Source organism: Phyllobates terribilis, unplaced genomic scaffold, assembly GCF_046119375.1.
Source record: "Phyllobates terribilis strain yellow unplaced genomic scaffold, ASM4611937v1 Scaffold_1__5_contigs__length_1240528914, whole genome shotgun sequence".
In the NCBI taxonomy this organism is placed as follows: Eukaryota; Metazoa; Chordata; class Amphibia; order Anura; family Dendrobatidae; genus Phyllobates; species Phyllobates terribilis.
Window position 1 is genome coordinate 524,398,907 of NW_027362761.1, and position 24,633 is coordinate 524,423,539.

At 45.7% G+C, this 24,633-nt stretch overlaps 1 protein-coding gene across 1 annotated transcript in view; it reads left to right on the top strand.

The window, feature by feature from the left end:
* The window catches only part of PARP8 (poly(ADP-ribose) polymerase family member 8), a 323,912-nt gene that overhangs the window by 189,774 nt on the left and 109,505 nt on the right, over positions 1 to 24,633 (top strand). The window contains exons 5-6 of the mRNA XM_073680309.1: positions 8,071 to 8,141; positions 12,496 to 12,573. Of these exons, the coding sequence (XP_073536410.1) occupies positions 8,071 to 8,141; positions 12,496 to 12,573 (149 nt within the window). The remainder of the gene's footprint in view (positions 1 to 8,070; positions 8,142 to 12,495; positions 12,574 to 24,633) is intronic.

Genomic DNA, 24,633 nt, shown 5'->3' on the forward strand with positions numbered 1-24,633 from the left:
CGCGCCCCCTGGGACATATTCCTTTTTGAGGGGAATACCCGGCACCGGATCAGATGGGGGGTTGTAGTCTCCGAGCGGCTGTGACCCGGCCCGTGCCCAGGGCGTCAAACTCAGTGTTATGTGGCAGTCCTACAGATGTTATTAAGAGTTCTTTTGTGTCGACTACGCCACCCGTTGTGATGCGGTCACTGTGGCCGCCGCTGCAGCAGGGTCCGCTGAGGCTGATGGTGGGTGCGCAGCTTGGTGGGATAACCCCCAACGGGAGGGGTATAGCCTCAGGGGGGACAGGTGCAGAGGATGGGGGTTGTGGTGGTGCAGTGCAGACGGCAGTGAAGACAGAGTCGGGTTGTGCAGTTAAGGGTGTTTACTTACTGCAGATGTTGTACTGGTCACTCCAGCTTCGAGTGACCACCCGAGCCGTGCTGCGTCCACCAGGTCCTGGATCCAGCCAACCCCCAAATAAGTCCGGAGCGTGGCCCTGAGCTCTCCTTCTGTCCCGTTCTCTGGCCGTCCCCACCAGTGATCCACCTAGGTCCAGCTCCCTCGGGCCTTCTGTTGGGACACCCTTGGCCTTGGGTTCCCTGACCCTTCATGTGGTGTGCCTTCGGGGTGGATGTGGTGGGTGACCGTGGCAAACGCTGCCCACGGTCTCCGGTCTCTGGCTGGGGAATGTTTTTACCCCCACCAGCTTGGGTTCCGGTACCCTGATGCCGACTCTTCACCCGGGGATTTAATTTGGGTTCTTGGAGTCCTTTTCTGCTGTTTCCCCCCTCTGGGTCTCTCTCTTCTCCTCTCTCACTCTGGGTCTTTCTTCTCCTCTGCTCCTGACTTTCTCTCTGCATCTGACCCTGTTCTTAGTTGGTGCCCACCTTATATACACCCTCTATGTGTGAGCTCAGGTGACCAGCACCCAATGAGCTCCTAACTTTACCCAGGCTGCTCCCCCTATCTGCCCCTACACTACTTGGGATGTACCACCCCCCTCCCACTCCAGCCAGGAACAGACTCGGTCGTACCTGCACATTTCTAAGTGGGAGTACCGTCGGTCTGCTCCTCGGAAATGGGATGTGTGTAGTGCATGCAGCCTACCGAGCTCAGATCCACACTCCATCCTTACCCGGGAGTGGAATATCACACCTCTGGGTTGAGGTGCAATACCCCTGTAGCAGCCGAATCCTCAGGGTGCTACATTCCCCCCTGGTAAATCACAGCACGTCCTCGGGCTGTAAGACATAACACCAAAAACACATACAAATTTTTCATATAAACATATAAAACATATAAAACATTATATATATATAAAACTTTTCATATAACATTCTCGTCGTCTCTTGTTTCTGGTTCCTCCTCCGGTCACTGTGCAACGTGTGACCGGGTAAAGTGCGACAGTCTCTCTGGAAAACTGGTTTTCCTATAAAACCGGTAGGGGGCGCTTTAGGAAGCGCAACTATATACAGGGGAAGTTGGCCGCTCTCAGTCCTCGGCCAGGTAAAGGGAAGGGAATGGCTGCTCACAGTCCTCAGCCTGTGGGATTAAGGGTAAACGGGTAAACAGTTCACTCATGCTGGTCCCAACGGGGACTATATATATGTAGCAACAGTTTCTTTGGTACCCGGTCGGGTAACTATTTACAGCACCTACTCCGCTGTACTCAACAACGTCTTCCTCCTGCTCTTTCTTTGGGGATCTCAGCTTCAGACCCGTCCGGATCCTCTTGCTCTTCCTCCTCACATCGCAGCTCCTCCTCTGTCAGGCGATGCACATGGAGGGCGTAAGGTCCTTTGGCACACTTGTGCCGGGTAAAGGTGACCTCGTCCCCGATATAAAGGTCACGACCTCTGTGCCCCTCCGGCAGATGGGACTCCACATCTCTGCGCGTGACAAAGACGTCGCCGGGGGTGTTGTTGTCTCTGATGAAGCCCCACCCATGCTGCAGGTTAAACTTTATTACAGTCCCGGTGGTACGGGGACTGTGCGCTGCACGGGGGTCCCTCCTGGTTCGGCTCTTCTGCTCGGCGCTCCGTACTTGGGCCTGTTGCTCCCGGACCCGCCTCTCTCTCCGCTCCCTCGCAAACTCTTCGAGCTGCTGTCGGCAACACTCAGCACGCTCCGCTGCAGCTGCCCTGGTTTCCTGAGTGAACCCCATTAGGTCTTCTCCGGTGGGGTCCCACTCAAATTGGGCTTCTTCCAGAGGAGGCGAGACCCGTGCCACGGGCTTCGGAGCCGGAATCAGGGGCTCACACAAGGGCCCTAGTCTCTGCTGCCGTTCCAGCTCATGGAATTCTTCGGGCCAGATGAAGGGCCGCCCGTCCGGCCATGTGAGCTGGCTGAACAAGTCCTCCCCCAGGTGTGGCACCCTTGGTTTTACGGGCGCGGGCGCGGTGGTGGTGGCGCCCGGATTGCCCAGGCCTTGCGGCCAGGCCTGGGGCACCTGGAAGGTGAAGGGCACCGTTAATACGGCGGCGCCCTGGGCTACCTGGCCTTGCGACCAGGCCGGAGGCTCCGCGGAGGTAGGGGGCGCTGTTGGTGATGCGGCGCCCGGGGGTACTAGGCCTTGCGACCAGGCTGGTGGTATTTCCTGCTTTGTCACGCTCCGGGTCGAGGCGCGTGACGTCACAGGGGTCGCTGCGGCGGCTTCCGGTCGGGGCCTAGTCCATAGCGGTGACATGGCGGCTACGGGCACAGCAGGGGGACTTTCGGGCTCTGCGACGGGGAGCTGGGGCAGGTGGGCGGTTTCCCGGCTTGGGGTATAGGCGTCCCCTTTACCTGCCTCCTTGCGTCCGGCTCCCTTCTCGGCGCCGTCTCCGGCCTTTGGTCCTCCCGCGCCATCCTCAGAGGCGGTCTGTTTCCTCTTCCAGGGTAGCGTGCTCCGTTGACTGGTCTCAGCTTGCTGGGCCATCTCCCGGCTCCATTCCGCCAATATCTCGCGCTGTACCCAGGCCATCCTCCGTGCGAGGCCCTCCAGGGCAGTCTGTGCACACTCCCGGTCTCGGGGGAGCTGTGCAAGGACCTCCACTAGGCCTAGTGGGGTCGTGGTGTCTAGCAGGCTCCTGACCAACGGGTCGGTGCTGCTCTGCTCTTCTTCCAGCAGGCTCCTGGCCAGCGGGCCGGTGCTGCTCCGCTCTCCTTCCTCGGTCTCTAGCAGACTCCTGGCCAGCGGGCCGGTGCTGTTCTGCTTTCTCTCCATCTCCGGGTAAGCTCCTCCGCTACTCCTCTCCAGGCTTCTTGCCTCCGGGTGCGCTCGCTCCAGACTCCTCCAGGCGGCACCCATCTTTGTTCTCTTCTTTCGTCTCCTCCCACTTCGAGGGCGGTCCCGGGGCAACTCGGTGACTGTCAGCTCCAGGGGTAGTTCTTTCACGCTGACAGACACCTCCAGCATCACAGTCTCTGTTGGTGGGGGCGGTTTCCACTTTTGGCGCCATTTTCTGTCCTGGCCCACGATGGGAGGCGGCCTCTTGCCCTCCTTTGGCACGCCCATAATGGCGTCCGCTGCTCTTCCAAGGCGGGAAATCTTCGGATTTGGCGGGAAGCGTCGCCCAGTGGCGGGAAACTCTGCAGATGGCGGGAACACGCTGGAAATGGCGGACAATCGGCGGGAAACGACCTGTGATGGGGTCCGATGGCGTGGACCCTCCGGAACCGGCGGGAGACTTCTTTCTGAGGTAAACTTGCACTTTTCTTCAGGCACGCAGTACCCGGGTGTTGCGGGCACGTAATCCTGCCGACTACGCCAAAGTTGACGCGCCCCCTGGGACATATTCCTTTTTGAGGGGAATACCCGGCACCGGATCAGATGGGGGGTTGTAGTCTCCGAGCGGCTGTGACCCGGCCCGTGCCCAGGGCGTCAAACTCAGTGTTATGTGGCAGTCCTACAGATGTTATTAAGAGTTCTTTTGTGTCGACTACGCCACCCGTTGTGATGCGGTCACTGTGGCCGCCGCTGCAGCAGGGTCCGCTGAGGCTGATGGTGGGTGCGCAGCTTGGTGGGATAACCCCCAACGGGAGGGGTATAGCCTCAGGGGGGACAGGTGCAGAGGATGGGGGTTGTGGTGGTGCAGTGCAGACGGCAGTGAAGACAGAGTCGGGTTGTGCAGTTAAGGGTGTTTACTTACTGCAGATGTTGTACTGGTCACTCCAGCTTCGAGTGACCACCCGAGCCGTGCTGCGTCCACCAGGTCCTGGATCCAGCCAACCCCCAAATAAGTCCGGAGCGTGGCCCTGAGCTCTCCTTCTGTCCCGTTCTCTGGCCGTCCCCACCAGTGATCCACCTAGGTCCAGCTCCCTCGGGCCTTCTGTTGGGACACCCTTGGCCTTGGGTTCCCTGACCCTTCATGTGGTGTGCCTTCGGGGTGGATGTGGTGGGTGACCGTGGCAAACGCTGCCCACGGTCTCCGGTCTCTGGCTGGGGAATGTTTTTACCCCCACCAGCTTGGGTTCCGGTACCCTGATGCCGACTCTTCACCCGGGGATTTAATTTGGGTTCTTGGAGTCCTTTTCTGCTGTTTCCCCCCTCTGGGTCTCTCTCTTCTCCTCTCTCACTCTGGGTCTTTCTTCTCCTCTGCTCCTGACTTTCTCTCTGCATCTGACCCTGTTCTTAGTTGGTGCCCACCTTATATACACCCTCTATGTGTGAGCTCAGGTGACCAGCACCCAATGAGCTCCTAACTTTACCCAGGCTGCTCCCCCTATCTGCCCCTACACTACTTGGGATGTACCACCCCCCTCCCACTCCAGCCAGGAACAGACTCGGTCGTACCTGCACATTTCTAAGTGGGAGTACCGTCGGTCTGCTCCTCGGAAATGGGATGTGTGTAGTGCATGCAGCCTACCAAGCTCAGATCCACACTCCATCCTTACCCGGGAGTGGAATATCACACCTCTGGGTTGAGGTGCAATACCCCTGTAGCAGCCGAATCCTCAGGGTGCTACACATACGTGCATGCACAGTTGTATATGGACCCATAGACATTCCATTCAGTTTGTACACTGCTTTGTACATGAGCAAGCAGGAGCTCAGCAATTCTGGAGTCTTCTCAGCGATCCAATCAGGATCCTAGCTCCTAAACATGATTTACTGATCTATAATTTAAAGGGATGCAAAAAGAAATAAACAAAAATGTAACATTTTAGTTGCACATTAAATATCATTTGTATTTTTTTTTATTGGGGCAGGTGAGAAGCAGTAGCTAACAGTGGCTTTTATGTGGGGAGGAGAGAAGATGGCAGTTAAAAAGAAGCAAAAAACTGCCTGTGTCAGCCTATGTATGGCGGGAGGTAGTAGTAGTTGACATAAAAGAAAAATAAAAAAAACTAAAATTCCCTGAAGCTGCTGCCTGTACAAATTCCTATACACAGTGCACAGAGACCTGAAGGATTCCCTCTCTTCTGTCTCTATGGTGCATGTGTTCAAAAGCAGCTGCAGCATGGAGGACATTACACAGCAGTATTAAGCAGTGTAACTGTGAAACCAGCTCTGCAGAGATACAGTAAATGCACCTGTGCCTCTCCCTGCTCTTCCATCCGCCTCCCCTCTTCATCAACATTAATAGGCAGGTGTAATCTGATAGATTTCCAGCTCACTGAGGTTTTTGTTTCAAAGAAGATGGATTTTAGCTGCTTTTCAGATTGACCTGTAAGTTCAGGAGGAGGGAGACGGGAAAATAAATTTCTCTTAAGTGGAGAAATAAACATATTTATCGCCAATGTATATTGTAAAGCTTCTTATATTTTCTCCCTCATGGTTTATACAAAGTTTATTAAAACAACAGTGACCACTTAAAGGTAAAACAGGTTGATAAAGAGTCAAGATATCGGGTAATGCCCCCACATCAGAAGCCATAATCATAGAATATTGGAACGAAACTCAAAGGAAATGGATTTAGGGTGGAAATCAGACAGGATTCTAAAATGCAAGCCAGTACGACCAATGTGCAAGATTGTCCAATGAACCAAAGGTAAAAGGTCTGAGAACCTTTAGGGATTTGAAAATATAGATAGAGGAATTGGATACTGGAAGGAAACTCAGAAAGAATGGAAACGAGAAGTATCGGAAAATCGAAATGAAATTCCGTAATTAAGAATTTGGTGCTGGTATGAAAGCCAGGTGCAAAATGATTAAATGGAAACTAGGATTGATGCTGTAGGAATGAAACTGTACCATTAATCAACTGAGATTAGATTCTGTTATAATCTGGAGGGATTAGGTGATTCTAGAAGGACTGTATGTCGGGCTGAAAATCATAGATATTGTACCTGCACTACAAATGGAGGTTGATTACTGGCTGGAATGTCTCCAGTAAAGGGGAGCTGTCACCAGGTAAAAAATTACTTTTTGCTCTTATTTTATTCTTGCTGCTCCTCTGAGAATTACGTTTTTTGTTGTCACGGTTCCAGAGATATGGGCCTTTTTGTTTTGTACTTAATGTTTATGGTCTTTACTAAGGAGGCGTGGCTTATAGGATAATAATGCAGTGCAGCTTAAAGACACGCCCCCAGGGAATCTGGAGAGACACACCCACTTTTAGAAAGGCAATAAGAATCAGTACTAAATAAAAAGGCTCATATCTCTAGAACCTTAAGGTGGATTAAAGAAAAACAAAAAACGACATGCTCAGGGGAGCATCAGGAATAAAATACATCCATTAACTGAGCACTTTTCACATGGTGACAGGTCCTCCTTTAAGAGGTCCTTCTCTAAGAAATCTGTTATTGCTAATGAAAAACAATAAGAAATTTATAAAGAGGCATTAAAATTCCTTATCACAAAGACATAAATCCCAAAAATGCTTTATCACTATTCCGAGGGAACATGTTGGGAGTCTCCTTCTTTCTATTAGAAATGATAACACTCAGTTGTCAATTTATTCATTACTTTCCAGTTGGAGTAACAGTGGAATGACACAACATGGAGTTCTAGAGCTGTCACATGAGCAGATACCGTGAATGGTAGAATATGATCCTTTACCAACTTCTGGGGGGAAGATTCTGTGGGTGCAAATAGAACATAAATGCTGTTGATATCTTTTATGTCTGTAAATTAGAAATTGACTTTGACCTTTTGAAGTATAAGAGGCCGTGTTCTATTATACCGCCAGGTCATCACTGATAAGAATGGCCCCTGGCCATCCCCTGCCCCATCACTCGGGTGCTTTGAAGTCCATTTTATTTTCTACAGATGAAGGTCTCACTATCAGTCCGTCCTTAAAACAGCATTAAGTCTGAATTGTCTGTAATCAATCACAATGAAAAACAGCATTGAAGTCATGGTATATATATATATTTTTTTTACTTGCTCCACTGGGCTGAAGTAATCTGGCAATTTATTACTCTCCGTGTGCTGTCACTGGGAAGCCCTAAAAGCGTTCATATTCCTTTCTAATGTCACCAGCACACCTTGAAATTGATTTCATCGTGGGCCATTAATACAGGATTTGGATCCCTCTTTTCAAGAGATGGCAAGTGCCAAAACATACACAGAACGCCGCGTACGTAAAAGGGACACCGAGAGCAAATTTGTTTTTCTACTTAAAAGCAGTTATTTTGCCGTAAAAACAACTTTGGTTTCAATAAAAATGTTGCACTGCTTGGCTTTGTTTACTTGGCAGCAAAATGAGTTCACTAAGAATCTGTCAGCGAGCTCTATGTGATGGAGCGTTTGTAACACTTTTTTGGTGACATTAGCCTTGACACATGTCTTTAGGCCAAAGATTGCTGTATACTGCAACTACATTGTAACATAGTGCAAATGAATGGGGTTGCATTGTGATTCGCAAGGTACTAAGACAGTGAAACGCAAGTAACAAAAATGTGGATTTTTTTTTGCGGCTTGCTTGTTACGGTTAGGATAACCTCTCAGTTCACCTGAAATGTCAGTGTATGGGAATCTGAAATCCGGACGTGTGGTTGTTCTGTTCCTCTAGATGCCGGCATGTGGTCGTGCTCGCCTTCTATATTTTAGTGTCCTCTGATGTCAGGATGCAATGATTGTCTCCTATGATGAATAGTATCTGGCAATGTGGCGGAACATGGCTGCGCCTGCTGTGCTATAACCCTTCTTATTTTCTCTTGTAGAGCTGAGGAAATCCAATGACATTACCAGCTGCTTGTCCATAAAGTCTAAATTACAGAAAGAAAATGGCGAGGTAACGTACTGGAGCGCTCTTCTCTGTAAATGGATGCAGTTTTGTAACAATGTTCTAAGTCTGCCTTGTTTTTCTTTTGAGTCTTAAAGGGGTTATCCAGGACTTCTTTTTTTTTATTAACGATGGGCTTAAAGGGGTTGTCCACTACTGTGACAACCCCTTCTTGAACTAAATGTTCGGCCCCGATAAAATAAAAAAACCTATACTGCCTCCGGTGCTGGCGCCGCGGTCCTGGACCTCTGGTGCGGTGGAATGACACGTGGTGCCTGGCGCCCAATCAGCATCGGTGTCACTGGCCCCGACTTCGTATGGATTGAACATGAAGAGGAAGTCCAGGCTGCAGCTAATCTCTGACTTCATCTTCATGTTTAATCTGTACGAAGGCGGGGCCAGTAACGCCGGTGCTGATTGGGTGCCCGGCACCACGTGTCATTTCAATGCAACAGAGCTCTGGGACCGCGAGTGCTGACACCGCTGGAACGGCACCGGCGCGGGAGGTGAGTGTAGGTTTTTTTATTTTATCGGGGCCAAACATTTAGTTCAAGTAGGGGTTGTCCTAGTAGTGGACAACCCCTTTAAATACTACCAGGCTAGTTGTTGCTAACTACCTCCCTGTTCTACTTGACGACATCACCTGCCCACAGTTCAGCTGCTCCACATCAACAGAGCAGCTCTATTACTTGCGGGCTGCTCTGTCGACAGAGAGTGACTGCTGATGTCATTCTGATTTACAGCTGGCTTCCCGCAGTTAAGCAGCGGGGAGCTAGCTGTCAATTAGCGTGACATTGTCAGTCACGCCCTGTAAACAGAGCAGAGTGGAAGAGAAGCAGCTGCTCTGTCGATGTGACATCAGCGGAAGCCACTTATCAGTCTGTGACAGTTTTGTGCAGAAAGAGATCGGTTCTGGGAAGAACAAGCAGGCAGTTATTAACTACCGGCCTGTTAGTTCTTAGGACCATAGTAAAAAAAAAATTGTCTTGAATAAACCCTTTAAATAAGGGAACCCATCGAGAAAAGGTATTCTGGATTTAACTTATAGTAGAAGTATAAGATGGTAGATGTGTAACATGTTTTAGAGATCAGCTGATTCCAATAACATATTACCCTGGTTTTCCGCTGCGTTGGCTATGTCATATGGAAAGCTCCGCAGCTTTTCTGTGTATATAGGATATTCACGCGATGGAGGCCAGAAGACTATCCCCTTGGCCTTCATCAGGACTGTATGTGGATTGGCTTATGTTTTCTTCAGCTATATGAAATGGTAAATCCTGCCCTGCTTTTCCATACTGAGAGGTTGTGCAAACATTTTTTGAGATAGGAGCCTGTGGGTATCATATGGCTATACAGTGGCATAAGTTGGAGGTATCCATTCCCTTGAAGTATACCTCGGCTCTACACTGCAAAATTATTTAAAGGCAACCCTCAAATGGCTATGTTGTGACACAAATATAAAAAAGTTATGACTCTTGGAAGAAGGGGAGGAAAAAATTAAAACGTAAAAAAAATGGCTTTGGTGGGAATGGATTAATTAACTAACCCCTTTCCCACATTTGGATGTGTATGGGCAGGGGTCTGCAAGTATGGAGGGGGCTCAGGAGCTGAGCTCCCTTCACACGTGGTAGATCGCAGCTGCTCAGATCACTGCTATTAACCATTTAGATGCTGCTGTTCTTAATTGAAACAGTTGCTGCTGTTCACGCTGATAAAGCGCAGGGTTACTATCAGCCCCCTGAGACATGATTGCGGGGCACTAATGGGTTACTATGGCAGCCAGGGACCTACTGAAGGCCTGCTTGGCTGACATCTTGATATTCCTGTGAAACTCAGCCATGGGAGTACCTTGATTTTTACTGTACACTTTACTGTGATATAACAGTATATAGTACAACCGTACATAGTACATAGTACAAGCAATCAAATGATCACAGGTTCAAGTTGCCTCAGGGGATTCAAAACTAATGTAAAATATTAGAAAAAAAAATTAAGACAGCCCCTCCCCCCCATTAAAACTTAGAAAAGGAAGAAAATAAAAAAAATAAACATATTTGGTATTGCTGCGTCTGTAAAAGTTCAATTTATCAAAATATAAAATTAATCAACCTGTACGGTAAGCACCATAAAGACAAAAGAAATTGAACACAAATTAGCTTTTTTGGGGGTCATCTCACCTTTCCAAAAATAAAAGCAATAAAAATACTATCAATATGTACCCCAAATTGGTATCAATAAAAATGTTGGCTCACCACGTAGAAAACAAGCCCTCACTCAGCCACATCAATGGAAAATTAAAAACGGTATAAGTCTTGGAATATGGAAACACAAAGAAAAATATACATTTTTGACCAAATTTTTTTTAATTGCTTAACTATAAAAAAAATGATGCAAGTTTGATATCACCGTAATTGTACTGGAGAAGCCAGTGGGGACCTGCCTGTGCAACTAGCCTCCCGTGCCTGCCTGTGCTGCTAGCCTCCCGTGCCTGCCTGTGCAACTAGCCTCTCGTGCCTGCCTGTGCTGCTAGCCTCCCGTGCCTGCCTGTGCAACTAGCCTCCCGTGCCTGCCTGTGCTGCTAGCCTCCCGTGCCTGCCTGTGCAACTAGCCTCCCGTGCCTGCCTGTGCAGCTAGCCTCCTGTGCCTGCCTGTGCAACTAGCCTCCCGTGCCTGCCTGTGCAACTAGCCTCCTGTGCCTCAGTGGTGGGGTTACACAGATTAGCTGGACTGGCTTGCATTTGAGCCCTGGTCCTCTAGCAATAATCTCCTGCTGATAAAACACTGATTGTATTGAAAGTACAACACACAGCCTAGTAAGTGATACATCACTGGAATCAGGCTCTGTTGCTCTATATTATGCTGCTTTCAGATTAAAAAGCAAAAACCTGTAGTCAGATTCCCTTTAATGATTCCCATGCATCACATTTGTAGGTATTCATTTATATGCTTCTTGCATGTATCTACAGAAGTAATGTTCATGTGAATGATCTACAGGAATTCCTGTAAACGTATAATTATCATTTGTCTGTATGAAGAGATGTAAATGATTAACCATTCATCTACCACAACAGAGCAAATATGCGGTTGTTTTACAAAGTCCTTACCTGGTCTGTAGCATCGCTTGTATCCCAGGTCTTTTCCTCAGAAATATTGGAGTAATAATTTGAACATCAAATATCGGTCTAACTGGGAGTTAAGCCATTTGCTTTGTGCATGGGAAGGTCACAACTTCATTTATTTTAATATTTTATTTGAGTGAAATTGAAATCTTCTTGCACAAGGTGACGGCTGCATAGTAAATGAGGTTGTGCGGATGAATGACTACTCTAATTTCTCAGACTGGACCACTCCATCATTGGTTACAAGTCCCATTATGTCACTGATAAAGATTGACTTCAAGAAGAATTTCTTTATTAGTTTTCTTGGCATTTGACAGATTATAATTGTGTTTTGCATCTTTATATCAGTCAGTTTCCATAGCCCTTCACAATACCTTACAGGAGGATTTAAGTTCTTTTATATAATATTTACAGTCACCACCAGGGGGAGCTGAGAAGCTAGTGGCTTACTGTATGCACTGGGCTCATGGGCTCCCTCTAGTGGTAAAAGTATGATCACTATAAAGAGACATTAGACATATTTCTGCTTCCCATCCAGTATTCTAGATTGTGATGTACTGGAGTCTGTTCCACCATGGAGAAGGTGCTCTAATGACAGCTGAGCTCCTGACCTAACATCCAAGATCGGAGGAGCTTCTAATCCTGTCCATTTAACCCTTGTACTTTTCCTGACGAGCTGAACGAGGACTTCCCCCTTTCATTCAGTCACTGGCTTTCCGAGTGACGGGATCGGGAACTAGAGGACCTATATGTAGTCAGTATTAGGACCTAAGACCGTGCGTCAAGGGGAGAAGGTCTGCCAGTCGCAAATATTGAAGCGCAGAAAAGCAAGTCTACAGGCTGACCCCACCCTCCAGCCATTGAGTGACAGCTTTCTCCTGTGGACTAGCCCACTGATCTTGTGGACTAGCCCACTGATCTACAGGCTGACCCCACCCTCCAGCCATTGAGTGACAGCTTTCTCCTGTGGACTAGCCCACTGATCTTGTGAACTAGCCCACTGAACTACAGGCTGACCCCACCCTCTAGCCACTGAGTGACAGCTTTCTCCTCGCACAGTATAGTCAATCAGCGGACTTAGGGTGGGACTAGCCCATGGATTCTGTATAGGAAATCTCTTCACTTGGCTTCCGCTGCTCCTAATAAACGTTGATTTTTATGAACACTATTATGCCAGAAAATTGTCAATTCTGCCTCCTGCAAAAGAGATAAAAAATCTCTTTTCTTCTTTTTTTTTCTTTTAGGAATCACGACACAGTAGTGCAGTGGAAGAAGATTCTGAAGGAGATAATGATTCTGAAGAGTTTTACTATGGAGGGCAGGTGAAGTTTTTATGATCGGCACATAAGCACCTTACTCATTCTCTTGCGTGGTTGTTGGTGGCTCTGTGATGGCGGGTCAGACAGAGGTTTTTCCCTGCTACCTGCACACCCGCAGGGTTGTTCTTGTACAGATGTGTCCATTATTACCTTTCCAAAAATTTTGTTAAGGACTCCAATGTACACAATATAACATCAATGCCTTAAAAGTGGCATGCAAGCAAAATCCTAAACAGGCAGCAATGCATACCACAACCACTGGATGACCACAAATAGACACATAGCCTCAGTTTTCCCGACAGAGTATTGCACAAATGTTATTTTTTTCAAAGTTGCTCATCTTATGTTTCTCATCTCATGATGTTGCATCGATCCTACAATAAAGGTAAGAAACGAGACACATCTGTATGCCTCCATGGTATGTGCTGAGAATACATTTGCTGCTCTTCTGGCAGAAGGGACAATCTTCGAGCCATGTTTCCATCATTGAACCATCCACTAATCTTTCACCAATCGTACTGGGGGTTTACAAAGTTTTCAGTTCTTCTATTTTAAGTTGTCTTTCCTGGGTAGAATGGCGTTGTCTGGTAAGGACAACTAAGAGACTGTAACTATTACCAAAGCAGTGAACTATATGTTTTTTGGCACTAAAACTAATAAGGTCCGATGACCAGTTCATTCTGCACAGAGCAGATCCCCGATCTCCACTGCAGTCTGTCTAAAGAGTTTTTCTTTCTTTCTTTGTCTATATATGCAATTCTTGCCAGAGCCCCTGGGAAGCACGGTGGCTCGATGGTTAGCACTCTAGCCTTGCCATGCTTGGGTTCTGGGTTCAAATCCCACCAAGGAGAACATCTGCAAGGAGTTTGTATGTTCTCCCCATGTTTTCGTGGGCTTCCTCCGGGTTCTCCATTTTCCTCCCACACTTCAAAGACATACTGATAGGGAATCTAGATTGTGAGCCCCAATGGGGACAGTGATGATGATGTCTGTAAAGCGCTGTGGAATTAAAGGGGTTGTCTGCTACTAGGACATCTCCAGCTTAACAGCCCCAGTTCATTGTTCTTTTTATGTCATGTTTTCTTAATAAATGTTTGGATTCTAGGTATTTTAATTTTTTCGTCATATTCATTATGGCTTTTATGCCATTTTTACGGTCATTTTTTTCAGCTCTTGTCATTTTTTTGGGTTCCCTCAACAGTATCGGTATAGTTTTTATTATTCAGATGTTTTCGGTTTATTCATCATTTTTGAAATTTTGCAGCTCCAGTGCCCTAGCAGAGTACAATATCTATTTTGTATACAGTTGAAGACTAACATGCAACATTTAAAGCTTAGTGAAAGGATTGTGCAACATTTTACTCTAAAGAAGTGCAAAGAAAAAATTAAAAGATAAAAAAAAAGCATCTTTTAAAGGGAATTTGTGATTTAATTCATGCTGACCAAACCGCGGGCAGCTTGAATCAGATCCTGGCTGCACGATCGCAGCCGAGTTTATTCTTTTCTGAAAAGCTCCGACATTTCATAGAAGATAGAAGACTTGTCCAGCATCTGGCAGGCTATTTGCCAGTGATTGACAGGTCTCTCTCTCATGTGTACATATGGTGGACCTGTCAATCAAAACCAAGGTTTCTCAAACAGTTCCCCTGCAAATACATTCTTATGGTAAATAAGAAATATGGATAGGACAAAAACCTCCTTTAAGTTATTGGATAAAGTTATACCGAGACTTTCCTTCATCCAGGGATTCAGTTTGCTGGGCTGCTTTTGCTCCCCCACTTTCTCTAGCCTTAACCTCCCCTAGTCTGGTCCGTAGTTGTAAAGATGCACAAGTAACGTCACCCCAAAGATTTCTAATACATGGATCAAAATGAGTCCCCGTTCCAGTGATTAAATTATGATATAAAATGCGTCCCGCACTGTCTCTCTTCCCTTGAATAAATCCTATTTATTAGATTTGATTCATTTAAAATCAATAATCCAAGTATGCGTTTCGATCAGCGGTGCTCTTAGTCATAGCAATGATCGAGAGCACTAAAGCATGGGACATGTAAGCGAATCGTTGCTTTTATAGCTTGAAGTCGAATAAAAAAAGTTCTATTCAATGGACCAGAGAGGTTGGATACTTTTTAATTTCTGGAGAGGAAATAATAAAGTTGTAGCCAGGTCATCTTTAATGTGCATTCAATGATGTAACTAGAGCCCTATGGGTCCAGGTCCAAAGTTGGATAGGGGGCGCCACTGGTATGTTAGTCAGATCTAAGAGACCCTGTAATAAAGTCCTCTGTCCTGGCCTCTATCCTGTAATAATGTCCCCCACCCTGTAATAATGTTCCCGTCCTGTAATAATGTCCTTGGTACCATGTAGTAATATCCCTTTCTTGTAATTATGTCCCCCTTCCTGGGCTCAATCTTGTAATAATGTGCTTTGTCCTTGCACCCATCTTGTTGTAATGTCCCCTATCCTGTAATAATATCCTCAGTGCTGTAGTAATGTCCTGTAATAATGTTTCCTGTGCTAGGCCACTTCCCGTATTAATGTCCCCCATCCTGTAATAATGTGCCCCATCCTGGGCCCCTTCCTGTAGTAATGTCCCCCATCCTGCAATAATGTGCCCCATCTTGGGCTCCTTCCTGTACTAATGTCCCCCATCCTGTATTAATGTGTCCCATCCTGGCCCCTTCCTGTAGTAATTTCCCCATCCTGTAATATTGTGCCCCATTTTGGGCCCCTTCCTGTAGCAATGTCCTCCATGCTGTAATAATGTGCCCCATCCTGGGCCCCTTCCTGTACTAATGTCCCCTATCCTGTAATAATGTGCCCCATTTTGGGCCCCTTCCTGTAGCAATGTCCTCCATGCTGTAATAATGTGCCCCATCCTGGGCCCCTTCCTGTACTAATGTCCCCCATCCTGTAATAATGTCCCCTGTCCTGTAATAATGTCCCCAGTCTGTGGCCCCTTCCTGTAGTGATGTCCCCCATACTGTAATAATGGCACTCATTTTGGCACACCAATGTTAGCTTCCAACATCTCATATGCTGGTTGCCACTTTATCTATTGTGGCACAGTGGATCTCTGCACAATACATATTAGCTAAAAATGGGGTTAGCGTTGGGGGGCCCCCCTCCTGTATAGGCCCAGTCGCGGTCACACTCTCTGTGACCGCCGCAGCCATCATGGAATTGTGTGCCGAGACCTACGCGATATAACTTCCGTGATAGATCGGCTCACTCGGCTGGTTAACGAGGTAGTCACAGGAATGCTTCTCGTTTCAATTTTCAGCTGGTTTATTAAAACATGTCTCATAAACCAGTCCAAAACAAAAATAGACATATTCTGTATTGTTAGCCTAAATAAACAGCAGGCATTACAGTCCATATAACTGCAGGGTCTGCCTGCTTAGAAATCAGGGTTCAACTCTTTTAAGCAAGAGCCCAGCACTTTAGGTCAGTTCTCCTTCAGAGCACACGCAGAACAGTCAGTAAGTCCGAAGGTTTCACTTTTACCTCTTGGACCACACACTAGGGTGGAGATCTGGTGATCAGCCGTTATTGATACAGAATAACTATTTGTTACTCAATGACAAACATTCATATTAATACAAAAAAATATATATATATAATTTGCTTATCCTGTACAACATAAATCTGATCACAAGCAAGGAGACGATTCTAACATCAGCCCTGAAAAAATGCACTTTTGTTTTTTGTAAGGATTTTGTAATGGATTCACGTTAAAATCCACAGCAAAAACCTGCATGTAAGCATAACTCAAAAGGGTAAGGTACGTCGTTCCTGACATTAATTCCCACAGATGATGTCATTCCTATAGCAAAAATCCAAGATGCCTCCCGGCTCAGGAGTAAGGCTATGTTCCCACACGTTGTGTTCTGCAGCGTATTTTGCTGCAGATTTTTCTGCAAATTTTCCGCTGCGTTTTGCAGTACCAGCAAAGTCTATGCGAAACCAGAATTCTCTGTTCACACATCTTGTTTTTCTTTTTTGCTGTGTACATTGTGCCTTGGTTGAGTTTTTGGAAAATAGAGAATGTCACTTCTTTCAGCGTTTTTTCAGCGTTTCTTCACCCATAGGAAATAGCGGGTGATGAAAAAGCGCTGAAAAAACGCAGTTACATTTTTTCAGCCTTTTTTCAGCGTTTTTGATGGGAAAATAGAATGGGGTTCTTTTTTTTCACAGAACTTTATGTACATGCATAAATAGAGACAGAAGTACAGTGAAAAAAACACTGAAAGCGCATCAAAAATGCTGCAAAATCTACAGATTTGACGCAGCTGATTTGCTGCCAGAGATCAGTTTTGCTGCAGATTTCTGACTGAAAAAAACACAATTATTCTCGGCTAGTTGTTTTAACCTTTTCAATGCCACAGAGTAGTGTCTCCTACGCTCATTGGGTACTGTTCTTAAATGCTGCTTACCGGTGACTATACTATACAATAAATACCCCCTAATGCGGACCCTTCAGCATACATGTGGTGGAATCTATGTATTGAGTATGACATTTTATATTTTAGGTCATACCGATGGATTCAGGTTTCAGTTTTGGAGCTACCTTGAAAGTGTCCGTGACGCGCGCTGTCAGGAAAGGAGCGGTAGCCACACAGGCGCCTCTTTCTCTGTTCATTTCTATTGGAGCGCTGTAAATTGCCGAGTGCACTTACTTGACCATTTATGGAACTCATGTAGGAATGAACTGGTAGAGCCGCCGTCCCCTGTCCCTTCCTGCCAGTGCACCGCTGGACCGCCATTTTTGAAATTAGGAAATAAGATTATATGGTGCCGGTCTACATTAGTTTTTTGGGGATTTTTTTGGAAATTCTGCATCACCACAGAAGTAGTTCCCTTTAGAACGACTAACCCCCCCCACGCAAAAATGAGACTCCTTCTGCATCTTGTATCAAAGAACATTGAGTCTCCCATTTGTTTAATGAGAGCGGTAATTAAATCTTGACTTCCGTATGGAACATTTATGGCTCTTAGCTTTGAATTAGAGATGTGAGATTAATTCACACGTCTTGGAAATCCTTGTTTAAACACCTTCAGAAGGTTTTAATGTCTTCTATGTGTGACTGAATATTTTATTAGCACAGTTTATATTTTATTTATTCTCTATAACACACCACTATATAACTTAACTGCCTTCTATTAAATTGCAGAGCTTTAGTGTGCAGTAGATTCTCCGGTTTTAACGCATGCGATTTCATTTTTCTTCTTTTTTTTTTTCTACAGAATGCATATTTAATGTATATATTCCTAAACTGACTACTTAAGCTGGGTTCAATATGTTTTATCATGCACAGTATTTGTGAAACAGCTTTAATGCATTCTTAACTCACTTTAAAATGAAATCCCTTACAGATCCACTTGAAACTTATGCATTATATATAAAGGTATATAAACTACCTAGGACTATGTGGGCCTATTAATTATTGAGATGGGAAATTTATTTTACAGAGCAGATCATATTCCAGGTACCGGGATTGTGAAAAGCTTTGCAGGTGCTACGTTATTCTTAAAGGGACTCTGTCACCAGGTTTTTGCTATGTAATCTGAAGACTGAATTCTGTAGGGGTTAAAACACAGATTTCAGAACTGCCTCTCTTATCAAGCTCAGTGGTTTGGTTTACTTGCAATGATTGTTTTAGTACAAGGAGCTTAACATTGCTGGGATACAGCAGCACCTGCCTGGTAGTCCGACTCCACCCCCTTCTTTGATAAGCAGCTCACTGTCTATAGACAATGTATATGCAGAGCCTGGTGTGGGCGGGATTAGCTTTCTCAGCTCTGCTGCATTGCTAAATCTAAAAACTCTGATTGTGTCAGAATGGCTGCTCCCAGTAAACGAAGTGATACATCGTTGGATTCAGGATCTCTTTGTCTACAATATACTGCTGTCAGATGAGGTAGCAAAAACCTGCTGACAGGCTCTCTTTAAATAGCCTTTGTCACCAGGTTTCTGACAACTAATCTGAGAGCAAAATAACATATCCAGAGATCTTTACTCCAGAATTGTATCATTTACTATCATGTTTTATCAGCAGGAGATTATCACTAGAGGATTAGTAAACCTGCTGCCATATAGTCCTCCATATTTATGAGCTCTGTATAGCCCCACCCCCATCACTGATTGGCAGCTTTATGCCTATGCACAGTGTACACAGAAAGCTGTTAATCAGTGGTGTGGGCGGGGTTATAGAGAGCTCAGCATTCAGAGAACCGGTAGATCTGCAGCAGAGAAAACAGGGATTTTATCAAAACTGCAGCCAGAAGCTCAGTAGGTGACACATCCCTGGAATCATGATTTCTGCCCCTATATCATGCTGCTCTCTATTCTATTTAACTCTTATTTTAACTGAACATACATTTTTACTAGAGATGATCAACAAGATTCATGGGACCCTGGTCCAGCGACCACATAAGTAGTCTGTGGCTGCCGACCAGACACCTAAAAACCACCTCCAACCAGACCGTATCCCCTGTGCCTCTTATGATTTGTTGGCTCAGCATGCTGCCATCATTGTGGCTTGACAAATGCATGGCGTTGCTTCAGGCCTACTAATCAGAAGTGCCATCTTGGATCCTGGCAAGTCAGAGGAAGTGTGTAGGGATCTGGTTAGCAGCCATAGACTAGAAATGTGGCCGCAGGATGACAATCCTGTGAATCTTTTTGATTATCTCTGTGTGTTGAGTATAGGTACTGAAATGTACTAAAATTATTTTAGGGAAGTAAAATGTTAATGTGATCATTTTGAGACATAGGCAATCCACTAAAGAAGTTGTTCACTACTTGGACAACTCCTTGTGATACCCCATGCCTGACCCCAATAAAACTTATACTCACCTTCCATGCCGGCGCCGGTGTCAGCACTCGCTCTCCCCGGGGCTCCCATGTGGTTGTTGTGACACATGATGCCGGCGCCCAATCAGTGCTGGCGTCACTGTCCCTGCCTCCTGTCGAATTCAACATGAAGAGGAAGTCAGATTTGTCTGAAGGCGGGGCCAGTGATGCCAGCGCTGATTGGGCGCCAGTGACGCCAGGGTCACGTTTCATAACAACCGCACGGAAGCCCCGGGACCGTGAGTGCTGACACCGCTGAAACAGCGTTGGCACAGGAGGTAAGTATACATTTCGATCAAGAAGGGGTTGTCCAAGTAGTGGACAACCCCTTTAAGTAATACACCCCCCTCCAAATTGACCCCAATTTATTGCTTTTTAATGTATAATAGTACCAGACATTGTGCACTCACAGCAGTAGCATCCACAATGCGCCATAACAGTGGCTGTCGCAGTGCCTCCATAGTATTATCATTTATGGAGCGGACAAAATAGTGACAGCTAAAGTGACCCTCAAAAATTTGGTCAGCAGCAGTGTCCCTTTTAAAGTGTCAGCCTCAGCGATCCTTTAACAGGAATCTGTCAGCAAGTTTTTACTATTTAATCTGAGCGCATCATGATGTAGGGGCAGAGAGCCTGATTCCAGCAATGCATCCATTTCTAGGCTGTATGCTGGCATTTTGATCCAATCAGTTTTCTGAGCTCTGTATAACCCCGTCCACACCACTGATTGGCAGCCTTCTGTGTGCACTGTGCATAGGCAGAAAGCTGCCAATCATTGATGGGGCGGGGTTACACAGAGCAGTTGACTAGGAGGCACGAGACACCTAGTCCTGTAGTAATAATCTCCTGTTGATCAAACACTGATTTTATTGAAACAACAACACACAGCCTAGTAAGTGACACATCGCTGGAATCAGGGTCTCCTGCTGCTCTCAGATTTATAGGGGGCTGTCACCTGCACAATGTGATTTAAACCTCCTATACAGTCCTATAAAGAATTGGTCCCTATAAAAATCATCCCTGCAGTATAGATTTTTTTCTTTATGGCAAGCATATTTTTTTGTCATCTGAGAAAATCAGATCAATTATAATAATCACACTTCGATCAGGCTTTGATCAGACTATGATCAGAGTGTGATCTGATTTTTTCGTTTGTGGAGAAGATTGAGAAAAAAATTACTCTATCTTTTCCATTGTGTCAGTCTATGGAAATCGGACTGCACTCTGATGTCATCCGGACTAAGTACAGTCCGAGGGTTTCCATGGACTCATTGACTTGCATGGCCACAGGCGATCTGAGTGTTGGATCAATCTCGGGCATGCAGAAATTATTTTTCTCCTTTGTCCGAAAAAAAAAATTGGACATGTGCTCAGCCCTATAGACTAACATTGATCCAAGTGCGATCTGATGTTTTGTTGCGCTCTTGGGCAAATAATAAAGTCGTCTGCACGAGCCATTAATTGGACAGAAAAACAGATTTGTTTCATGTGAAATTGAGCAGTTCTCAGTGCATTCCTCACGTGGCCAAGGGCTCAGTGCATAGTCCTGCCACATCAATCAACACATCGCTCACCTCACCTTAGATCAGGGGTCCCCAACCTTTCTTAACTTGAGTTCCACATTCAGCTCTGAGTGAGGGTCGTGAGCCACATCCAGAGTTCCCCGAGCAGTGACATCCAGCTCCTGCCTCCCCGTCTCCACGCTAGTGACACTTATAGCCCTCAATACCTGTATAATGACAGCCAGAGATTCCCCAGAATTACACCGAGGCGGTATTCTTACATCCAGGTGTTCCTACCTTACCGCATTTGGAATTCTTCCATCACACTACCGCAGCCAGCATCTACCTGGCGATATAATCCAACCTTCAGATTACCATATTTATTTTTCCAACCCCTAGGCCAGTATCTGATCTTCTGTGAGGGGCTACTCACAAGAGTCACCATTTGGAGACCTTCTCACCAACTGTTGGTTAGACCTGGTGCCAATGCACCAAGCTGGCACACAGCTACGAGCCACACATCATGGAGTCACAAGCCCCAGGTTGAGGACCCCTGCCTTAGATTGACAGCACTTGCTTGCCCAGCAGTGAGCGCTGCCAGAATTGTATCCCCAACCCAGTTTGTCCGCAGGGCGCTTTCATCTACCTCTCTGCTGCGCCTTCTTGCTGCACACAGGATCATACAGCGGATGCTGCGGACAGGAGAGAGGGATGAGAGCATTTTGGGCCTGACAGATTCACTTTAATCCGATTTTGTCTTCTGTTAAAACACTTCCCTTTAAACAATTATTCCCCATTTTCTACCTTATATTTCATTTAACTGTTTTGAATTTAAAAATTTTTGAAAAATTCAATAAAAAATAATCTGATGAAAAACTGAGAAATATCTAAAAAAAAAAAATCGTTATGTCTTTAAGACAACTGGCTGCAGCAGGAGCCTTCCCCCACTGCCATTTCTGCAATAGGAGACCCTTTAGGCTAAGTGCCCACGATGCAGAAATGCTGCATATTTTTTCCGCTTCTCCCTGGCAGTCAAAACATGCGGATTTTACATGCGTTTTTCCCGCCAGGTAGAAGCGTTTGTCAAGCGTTTTGCATGCATTTCTGCATGCGGGTTTATCAAGCGCTTTTCCAAGCGATTTTAGCATCACTTGGAAAAGTGCTTGACAACTTGGTCACACTATATAAATCCATGCAACCGGCATGGATTTATATAGTGTGACCAAGTAATAGTTTAAAAAAAAAGAATAAAAATGGTACAAAATAAAAAATAAAGATTATACTTACCTTCCGATGGCCCCCGGTGTTTTCTCTACTGCGTCCGGTGTGTTGTATCAGTCGCGGTGGTGTGAAAGGACCTGCGATGACGTCATTGAGTCGTGTGACAGGTCACGCGCCCGCTGACGTCAGCAGTCGCGTGACCAGTCACATGACTCAATGACATCATGGCTGGTCCTTTCACACCACCGTGACCCATACAACAGACCAGACGGAGCGGAGAAAACACCGGGGGCCATCGGAAGGTAAGTATAATCTTTATTTTTTATTTTAAATTCTTTTTTTAACAGGTTCTATGGTACCCGGGTCTGGAGGAGAGTCTCATCTTCTCCAGACCCGGGTACCATCTGCACATAGAATCACATAATATCCATGTGTGCAAATGTGCTGACACGGCTAATATGCGTTTCAATGCAAGTCAATGGCGGCAATTACGCTGCGTTTCCGCAAAATTAATGGACATGCTGCGTATTTTTCCGCAATGATAATCCACAGCGGAAATTTCCGCAGCATGTGCATAGCACATGTGGATTATCATTGGGGACCATGGGACACGTATTACCAAACATTTTTTAAGCATTTTCGCTGCGGAAATTCCGTGGCAAAAACGCTTGAAAAACGTATAGTGGGCACGCAGCCTTACTGATGGGGTGGGACTTGGACTACAGGAAAGAGATAACTGATTAGCAGGAGATTAAACCCTGTGTTCTTTAAGTGTTAGAGGTTCAGGCTGCCATTATTGTAGGGTAAATAAAGTGAGAGCACATGTGACATACAGAAGTAGTGCTGTTGCTTTAAAGGCATTCAACAACTATTAGCAGTAACACAAGCACATGAGGCAGGAAGTGTTGTTCTCCAGAAGCATCCAGCAACTAGAGGGGTTAACACAGTCACAGGAGAAGGGGAGTGTTTTAGCAGAGCCAGGGGGGGATTGTGGGAAAGTTGTTTACTGTCTGGCTGGAACCCAAGAGAAAGTTGGTGTGTGTGATCTGTATCTCACAGAAGCGCCCCTGCAAGTGAAAAGGATTCAAGTCAGGAGTGAAGCTAAGCACAGGTCAGGTAGAGTTCCTCAACTAGCAGTGCAGAGTATTGTCAGGCAGAAAGATAAGGACTGTAAGAAATGGTGTCACAGGGATCATCTCCCTCAGCAAACCCTCCCCCCTTCTCCATCTCACTGTGTTGTAAAGAATGCTGTGTTCATTAATGTGCCTTTGCATTAGAACTGTGCTGTCCTGTACTACTGGGAAGACTGTGAACTGCTGTGCTGCTAAGGAAACTGTACTGTTTGTCACTGGAGCCTGTTGCCCATAAGACTTAACTTGCGCTGGCTGTGCGGCTTCTTATTAAATACTACTGTTCTACCGTTTATGAGGACTCTTGTCAAGTGTGTCTGGTCAGCAAGTGAAACAACCTACGTGTCTGTGCCTGAGGGTCAATAACCATGTGTGCCTGAGAGAAGCTGCAGCACGTGGTCTATGGTCGCCCTGAGTAACGGTTCCCCCAGGATTCCAAAGAATTCATGTAACTTTTCTCGCCCCTATCTGAACCTAGCGGCGTGCGTGTAACACACGGCTACATCTGTCACATACAACTAACTGTGGAAAGTACGGTGCATTCACAAAAATAGATTTCCACCACAATCACTGGGGATTTCCAACCATTTTTATGCTTTTTTTATTTCATCATGAGAGAAAGAGGTTGTCACCTTTGAACTATGGCTCCTTGTCAGTCCCACAATCTGCAGTAATATGCACGGGAATGCTGCAGCAAGCCCTACATCTATGAGGGCATGCTGGGAGTTGTAGTTTTGTAACAACAGGAGAGGTGCAGATTGTAGACCATTGTCCTTGACATTAGCAGTACTGAGAATAGTCAAGTTAAAATGTACATTATTAGAACATAATTATATAAAGTACACTTTGCTTTTTGAAAACACCAAAAATCACCAGACTTAAAAAAATCCCCACAGACGTATCTGGGAATTTCCAGCCAGTTTATTCTCTCTGGATTATAAAAGTTGATAAACAAGATTTCCAACCTATGATAAATCTCTGGTATATAAAGCAGTGCTAAGTGTCTAGTACATAAAAATGTCTCTAAAAAATGTGTCTGGTATTGCCGCTCATTGATGACTGGTGCAATACCACATATAGCCCGTGGACTAGAGAGGCGCTGTTGAGCTAAAAATCAGACTCTGTAGTGTCATTTGATATTAATGAAGACAAGAGATTTCAGATAACATTTGTTCTCTGCTATTTTTGGATCCAAAATATGATCAGGTGTTACTGGGGAAACCTAGAACATGGTCTATGTATCTTAATTTTTTTTTAAGTTTTGCAGTCTTTCGTATTTTGGGTGTTTTTTCTACTTAAGGTATTAATTTTGAACCTGATTCAAAATTAGTTGTTTTTTTTTTAAGTCACTTT